The sequence below is a fragment of the Morus notabilis genome, unplaced genomic scaffold (assembly GCF_000414095.1).
Source record: "Morus notabilis unplaced genomic scaffold, ASM41409v2 Scaffold81, whole genome shotgun sequence".
Lineage (NCBI taxonomy): Eukaryota > Viridiplantae > Streptophyta > Magnoliopsida > Rosales > Moraceae > Morus > Morus notabilis.
The window spans coordinates 461,705-470,578 of record NW_010357153.1 but is presented as its reverse complement, the minus strand read 5'-3'; the positions used below and the strand labels follow the sequence as shown (position 1 = coordinate 470,578).

Sequence of the window (8,874 nt, the reverse complement as noted above, 5' to 3'; positions counted from 1 at the left end):
CCCTATTACCCTTATTGAAAATCATAAGAATACAAAGAACTAAATATTAATTAACTTTGTTCGAAAAACAAGTGAAATTGAGAGGAAATAAAATCTTATTGAAATAATTAAAACGTATCGAACTAGTTGTAACTTTAGATTCAGTTGGTTTAACCCATTAAAATAATAAATAAGTCGTGTTTAAGTTATTTCGAACCATTTAAAAATAATATTTTTTACAATGTCTTAAGAAATTCTTGGGACCCCGAAATTATAGGTTATCCATCGATTAGAATTTTGAGATCAATAAATATTGGGACCCTATTTTTGTGGGCAAGCAAGGTGAGAAATAATATATAACATATTTATTACCCTATTTTTGAGGTAATTATTTATTTCGAGATCAATAAATAATTACCTCAACTCAAGGAACACAATATTTATGCTCATAGTAAATAAAGTCATTGGCATATATAACATAATTAAATGACTAAAACAACATATCACGCAAGGTCACTTGGTCACACAAGGGCAAGGGGACTAAAGCCTTAATTGAAATATTGAAAGACCTCCAACATATTATGAGAATCGAAGAATTTATCAAGTTAAAAATGTAACTACCCTTTTCCGCATTGATCTATAATTACTTGATGGAAGAACTTTTAGTTTTATCAAAGATTATTTAAAATTACACAAGTATTCTGAAAATAATCTCAAACACTTTTACCACAAGACTCGAATTAAAACTTCTGATTTATTAAAATCACTCGAAAATAATCTTAAAATTAACTTATTGGATTTCTTCAACAATAAAAAATTCAGCAAAAAGAAGAAAATAAGTTGATTTATTAAATGAATCTTTTTCGGTTCATTAACATACTGAAAGGTTAAATTTTATATATGTTAAATTTATATAAAATCACATAAAAAAAAAAAAATTCAACGATTAAAAAATTTAACTTACCGATATCGCAGACCGCGGACGTAATAGAAAATCTTCCTTTATCGAAAAAAGGAAAAAAAAAAAAAAAAGAAGAAGAAATAATGTAAGACATAATTGATTAAGCCGTTAAGAAACGGCGTTATTGCCGACGAGGCAGAGAGCATGGTATAAAAACGAGCAACAGAAACGCACAAAAAAACAATAATAAAAACACCTCCATTATAACTCAAACCATTTGCAGAGACCCCCCAAATTCTCTCTCTCTCTCGCCGAGAAAAGCCTTCAAATCTTTCACAGATCGGACCGAAAATGTGAGTTATTTACCACATTTGCCACATTTCTCTCTCCTCTTTCTCTCTCCTTCAGTTTTCATCTCTGTGCATGCATGAAATCTTCGATTTCTCAGATATCTCGTTTTGCGATTTTTGATCTGTCTTTCAATTTGCTCTCATTTCAATGCGGTTCGATTTTTCCATTTTTTTTCCGTGGAAAATAGTCGTTTGGCTGCCGAGAAAGTGTAGGTAGAAAATGAAATGAAAAAGTTATTTGTTTATTTAACGTATAATGTAGCCTAGGCGAACTGATTGGCCTGTATTAGTGAATGTGTTTGTGATTTCAATTTCCTTAAAAAAGCATTGCTTGCAGTGTTTGCTCCCGGAGGTTTCTTATTTAACCAAGAAATTCGTCTGTTTGGAAAGGTGCTGACCAAATTCTACTTGGGCTGGAAGTGAGAACTTGAGATATCATCTTGTAATATGGAGACATTTCTATGTTATTTGAGCAGAAGGTCATTTATGGTTTTGGCATCATATAAGATTTTTTCCCCCCTAGATTGCTTCCTGTTTTATTTGATCTTAGTTTCTTGCTTTAATTATGTTTGTTGACATCCCTTTAAATTTTTGTTATTTATTATTATTATTATTATTATTATTAATGTGGGCTATTCTTTTAATAGAGGCCCCTATTGTTAATTTGGACTTAGAATCAAAATTATGGATTGAGCTTATTATCACCACGTCTAGTACCCTTTACCTGTAATTCCTGTGTATATAGACCTCGTTCAGTTTACAGATTCAAGTTTTCAATTCGAGCTGAGATGTAATTTTATGTAAGAGCTTTTTACTGTAGCAAAAAACTTAAATGTGACTTTTTGTGAGAGCTTTTAACTGTAGCAAAACTAGAATTGAAAACTCGAATTAGTGAAATGAAAGAGATCTTAGTGTTTTCCCTTTTGTATTCCTTGGCGTTCATGGTTGTTGGGAAGGCCAATGTTCTGTTTCTTACTTTTCTGTTTTTAGTTTTGTTAATTTACCAATACATCCCAAAAGCTTAAGTTATTAAGAGGTGGGTCAACAATAGTTTTATACTTTTAACATTCTCCCTCACGTATGCTGGACAATGGACAACCATGTGGTTAAATTAATTGAAAAGCCCAACACGTGAATATTTGATAATAAGTCCGAAATATATTAAAGACCCAACACGTGATGACATTAAAGGGGATAAAGAGTGCAATTGCAGGGGTTTGAACTCAGAACCTTCTGAACCATGTTAGTTTACCAATCTATCTAAAAAGCTTAAGCTATTAGGAGGTGGGCCAATAATAGTACTTTTAACAAGTTTACAAGGTGTTGCTATTGTTTTAAATGTTGTTCTTTTCTGTCTATTTCCACCTTCAGTTATTTTGTTTGGTGAACATTGGTCTTTTTTAAGTATGGTATTAGAGTAACTTTAAATTATGTTCTCTTGATTCATGTACGTGTGAAATAAATATTCCATTTCAGTAGATGGAAGCGTGTTTTTGCGTTTAAATTATAAGCTTATATCTGCAGGGTATGAAATATATTTGGCTCATATTTTAACGGCTTTCCAGCTGTGCCTGTGGTGATGTTCTGACAATTCATTAGGTTATAGACTGATTTCATATCACTATAACTAGTCTTGTTTCTCTGAATAACAGCCAGCTAAAAAATACACATGAGAAATAAGGTCTAAAGACAAGCTTTTTTTTTTTTTTTTTTCCTGGTGTTTTGTTTTTCTTTTTGTAGAAAATAAGGGGATTGGGGATAGAGGTTACTGGTTACCCTTGTTATAGAAACTAGAGATTTTTCATCGGTCTTGGCCAGTTCAATCATAATTATAGCATTCCTTAAAGTTTTAAAACTGTCCTCTTATTCTCTGCGCCATAATTTTCCATTGTGACATCAAAATCAGGAGTTTTGCAACTACTAGGAAAATAAAGTCCTTTTTGGTACTCAGTGTTTATTCTTAATCTTCTGTTATGAATTACTTGTACAGTCTCTGAACAATTTGGAACTTAAATTTGTGTGTAATCATCCTTTACTTTTGGGATATAACAAAAACCTCCCCAGTGACTTTACCAATATGTTTTCCATAATGCTGCGCCTAATCCTTGTGTTCATTTGTGTTTTAACACTTTTTCTGGGGAAAGACTTTAAATGTGGTTTTTGAATATGATTTGTAAATGTAGGGAATAGGTGCAACATTACTAAAAATTGTCAAATTGCAATTCTACCTGTTTACTCTGCTTTTTTTATTATTACACATCTAATGAATACTAGAATCAATCACATAGCCACCTGCCCATCGTGATCTTATAATGCTAGGTTCCTTCTTCACTTTTTTATTTGTGTAAAGCTATTTTCTTATGCACACTGTATCTTCTTCAAGCGAAATTTCATATCTTATTAACATAGACTTTATAGAAATTACAGTTATATTGCACATGGATTCTTACAAGTGTTGGAATTCCTTTTTTTGGTTTGAATTTTCTGGCATTTGCACGAATGACGACTTATGTTGGTATGGTTATTGAGTTAGTACTCTCAATTTCTGACAAAAATTAAATGAAAAATCGTGGTCAGTGTTAGTTGCTATTCAGTTTTTCTGGTGCCACATATGTATAGCAAATAGTAAATGGCGGTGATACTAAGGTTTCTGTATTGCAGTGTTATGGGGATGGAAGTTACTGATATTTGCATGGACGTGGAGTCTGCTAGTGTCGCAAAGTATCCCAAACATGTTTCTCAGGATTCAGATCCTGAATCAATTCCCAACCATAATGTTACTTTAGAGTCACATGTGCATGTCAATGGCGATCATGAGCTCAAGGATTTGGAAGACAGTACTGAGGTAAAGGAATATGAGGTGAAGGAGTGCACTAACGAGAACCATTCTAAACCGTGTCACGGTGAAAAATCAAATGAGGAACCGAATGTAGTGAGCTCTGATTTAGGAGATGGCCACCCTGCTGATAAAGTCCATCTAGACTGTGAGAAAACAAAAGATCAAAATAAGGCAACATTATCTCATGTATCAAAACATGGTGCTGGCAATGTTAGAATAAAGCCCACTGTTCCACAGCCATTTGCGCTGGCAACTGAAAAACGCGCTTCATCAGGACCTCGTCCTGGTGGTGCTGTATGCGCTGGTAATGGTGCTAAGAAATCTTTAAACACAAGTAATCTACAAAATCTTAATACTGGAAAGAAGAATCAGGTAAAAATCTATCATTGCGCGCCTACATTTCTCTCATTTGGTATTATCAGTCCTCTTTACATTTCTGTTTAGTTTCTTTAAATGAATTTGTATGTTGATTGCTTGGATTATCCATGTTAAACTTTTAGAAGTGCTTGACAAGAATCCTGTGTTTGTTTTTAATCACATATGCAGCCAACATCACCTTCAGTACCAAGAAAGCCACTGCAACCTGATAACAAGAAGCATCCTGATGAGGAAGATTCTTGTTCTGTTGTTTCCTCGTATCCTCAAATGTCTTTTGGTCTAGCATTGATAATTTCTGTCTACTTTTCTCATTCCTATATTGCGTTCATTTTCTCTTTTTTCGTCAGAAGAAATTTTATTTCTTGACAATGCATAGAGCAACAGTCTCTACACGGAAGTCCAGGACGACTGTTGCATCAGCTCCATTATTTAAAAGTACTGAACGAGCAGAGAAAAGAAAGGAGGTAAATTTATCAGGTGGAACTGTTTTCATGAATCTGTTCCATTAGTATTATTGTCTAGTATTGACGTCCCTTTGATGCGGCCCTACTTTAGTTTTATTCTAAATTGGAGGAGAAACACCAAGCACTAGAGGCTGAGAAAACTCAAAGTGAAGCAAGGACCAAGGTTTTCTACTTTCTGTAGTTTCTTCTGAGTAAAAGTAGCTTTATTTCTCTCTATCTTCTGGCTTTCATAAATTATTGTGAATGGATATTGTTTGGCATTCTTACAGTTTCTCACACATCTTATGGTCTTTTTATATCTATCTGGTTGAAGTATTTACTCTTACATATTTCTTTTCTTTGTGCCTTTTCATTAACCTTGAAATTTTAGGAAGAAAGTTAGGCAGCTATAAAACAGTTGAGGAAGAGCTTAATGTTCAAGGCAAACCCAATGCCTAGCTTCTACCATGAGGGTCCTCCACCAAAGATTGAACTTAAAAAGGTCTTACAAAGATCTTTTATTATTATTTTTTTTCCATGTTCTTACATTGTCATATAGCACTTTAAGATTGCATACATTGTGAACTATGAATTCTCAAAGCTTAGCAGAATGGTAAACAGAATTAGGAAGAGATTTTTAATGATTAAATTGGTAAACGGCCATTTAAACATCTTGTCTTTTCTCAATGCCAGCTTCCCCCAACCCGTGCAAAATCGCCAAAGCTTGGGCGAAGGAAGAGCTGCAGTGATACAGTGGACAAAGTGAAAGGAAAATCTGAGCGGGGTAATCGTCATAGTACGGGTAGTTACAACGAAGAAGCTACTAATTCCGGTCCCATCAACACAAAGGATAAGACCAACCTCCATAGTGGTGATGGAAATGTGTGCAATTCCAATGACAAGGCTGACACAAACAATGGCATTCCAGCCAACATAAACGGACAGGGGAATGTGGATATCACTGTCCATTCTTAAGTTTCCTGGTGAGTTTTCTTAATTTATAAGAGGAGAAAAGTCTTCATTTCTCTCATAGACTTGTCACCGTCTTTTAAAGTTATGCACTTCGTCCTTGTAGCTGCTACTACTGGTTGCAGTGTTGTGTGTAATTTATGAGTGTAAATTTCCTGTTATTTATATGTTCTGTGTATACAAAAAGTTACTTTTTCTTTATTTGCCTAGTTGTCAAAGAAGCTTATTTGTACCAATTTCTTTTCTGAATTTTTGAACTAATGTTGGGACCAATATGTTTAAATATCCATCTTTCTATTTTCAATACTTTAAAGAATGACCACAGAAACTGGGGTCTTCTTTTACTGCCGTTGCAATATGAAAGTAGAAATAGTATTTAACGCACTCATATTATTTGAGATTATACTAGAGAGTACATGATAAAGGTTACTACAAAACATTTTTGTTTTCAGTGAGAATTTGTGTGCTTAATTGGGCAGCTTTGCTTGGTATTTGTGTGAGAAGTGATTTCTAGCCATGATTATAGAGATCAAAAGTTAGGGTAGAGGGACCCACAATATATTGTGCTTTGTAAGGGTGGAAAATTATTCTTGACTCCTAGTTTTGCTTATTTCTGGTAAGCTTCATTATTAAAAGCTCTTAAAGCAAAAGAAAAAGACACCCATGGATTGTAAAGCGCCCATTGGTGAAGTTGTTTTTGCAATTAAATTGCAAAAGATGACTTTTTAAGCAAGCCGTGTCCCAACCATTGAAGAAAAAAATGCCAGTCAAAAGGACAGTCGCTTTCAAGTTTTTCTCTCTAATCTTGGGGCTCTTTTATAAGGTATACTCAAATTATAATTCTTGATTCTAATATTTAAAATTTAAATTTTTTATAAGAAAAAAATATTGTAGCAAAGTCAATGATTTGAGTTTGAATATAGAGTAAAGGAGACAAATACCCCTTAAAAGTACACGAGTCAGAATTTTTCTCATTTACGATTGATTAATAATCTTTTTAGTCAAATAAATATACTAGTAAAAGGTTATTAGTCAAGAATGAGGGGTAAAAATCTAGACTCATGCACTCTTAAGAGTAAATTCTTCAATTTTCTCTTGAAGGAGTATTATATGAAACAAACAAGCCCTTAAGTTCTTGTGTTCTACTCATATGCCATTGTCATTATTATTTTGGGACTTTCTCTAGTAGGTCTTTATTAGTAATGTTAGTTTCTTACCGTTGAATATGGTTAAAATCACATCAGATTAAAAAAAAGTATGCAGAATGGACAGTTTCTGATACAAATCTAACAATTAAAAAGTAGAGATTAGAAAACTACCGGTACTTATATTTTATGTCCCTACCATAGAAACTTCTTATTGTTTTATGGTTGTGGCAATTAAATTTATCTTTCAATAAGAATTCCAATTCTGTTTATTTATTGGGAATTCTTTTGATAAAACTTGTTATTTTTAACTACCGGTAGTTAATGTTATTTTAACTGTTGGATTATGATTTTAACGGTCTGATTTGTGATTATAGAGGTTTTGTGTTGCACATTATATATTTTTAAAGTGGACGTTCACAAATCCAACCGTTAAAATATAATTTATCGGTTAAAATTGTGGTAATTACCAACAATTAAAAAGGATATGTCTCACTGGATAAGTCCCCATATTTCTTTCTTGAACTAATTTTTTGGTAGATACGTGAAAGAAGGATTTTTATTTCCAAGCATGGGAACTTAACATTAGGTCCATAGGTGACCAATTTCTTTATTAGTAGGTTTAACCACATAACTAGTTTGAACTTTGAAGCGTGTAGAATGGGTTTTTTGGCCAACTACCAAAAGACAAAATGAGTTAGATAGCCTAACGTGTTGCCGTCAAGCAGCCACGGGTATGGTGGAGTTCTGGACTCTGCCCAAATTCTTAACTCTTGTGCCTTATCTCAAGTATTTAAATCAAACTGCTAATTTAAAGAAGAAAATATTACATTTTTAGTATCCTGTGTTTTATTGAATTAGTGGATCCACATCTCAATGTAAATGATATCAAATTGTTATCCATCTAATATTGAATATCTCGTACTTTAAACAAAGTGTCCTCTGAGTACTCTAGGCCTTTTTTTTTTTTACTTAAAATTTGATGGGTAATCTTGATAAATACTTCTTATAAATGCATGTGTCAGGATTTTTATTTTTTATTTTTGATTCATAACTTTTTTCGTCAAATAATTACACTGAAAAAATAATATTTTATCAAGAGTAAGAGATAAAAGTCCAGACTCATGCACTCTTAAAGGTAAATTCTCTATTTTTTCAAAAAAATTTTCATTTATACTCCTTCAAATAAATACTCCAAATTAATTTCTTTATATATAAAATTTTAAAAATCAAGAAACAAAACGAGGACCTTTATGCCTTGGCAAATGAAACATTTCTCATCCTAAAAAACAACCAAGGCACTTACTTAGAAGATTTTTTTTTTCAAACTTAAAAAATTTAAAGATTTTTTTTTTTATAAAAATACCTTATATAATTCTAGACTAGTCCTAAATTTTTTGAGCATAGGGTTGGGCTGGGCCAATTTTCTCTTTTTTAGGGCCGGACCGGGCGGTTCAAATTTACACATATAATCATTTGTCACTATTTGAACACTAAGGTAGCAATTCATTAATTTAATAAAACACAAGATACGGAGATATAATTCATTTAAAGAAAAAAGCAAATGAAACATTCAAAACAACTATAAATAGGAACGAGATATAATTCATCTTGATCTTTTTCAAACGGATTTCAATCTAGAGACCAGTTCCTTCCAGATTGACACATTTTGCGCTTAACACTTTTGTTTGACAACAATAATGAAAAATCATAATACATTGCATGTCTGCTTAAGCTGAAACTAGCGGCGAATTAAATTAGACTCACAGACCTTTCCAACGATATATCATATACCTAATTCTGAGTCCATTAAGACCCTATCGCCTCCATCTTCACGAAAAAGCATATATATATATATATATATATATAT

General features: G+C 32.6%; 1 protein-coding gene across 1 annotated transcript; it reads left to right on the top strand.

Moving 5' to 3' along the window:
- The first annotated feature begins 1,134 nt into the window (after positions 1-1,134).
- LOC21399410 (protein WVD2-like 3) lies at positions 1,135-6,137 on the top strand. Its single transcript, XM_024167316.1, is given in 8 exon segments — positions 1,135-1,233; positions 1,568-1,709; positions 3,892-4,441; positions 4,616-4,704; positions 4,824-4,911; positions 5,003-5,074; positions 5,282-5,392; positions 5,584-6,137. Coding segments are annotated over 7 exon segments (1,224 nt in total). The 5' UTR covers positions 1,135-1,233; positions 1,568-1,677; the 3' UTR covers positions 5,866-6,137.
- Positions 6,138-8,874: the final 2,737 nt, after the last annotated feature.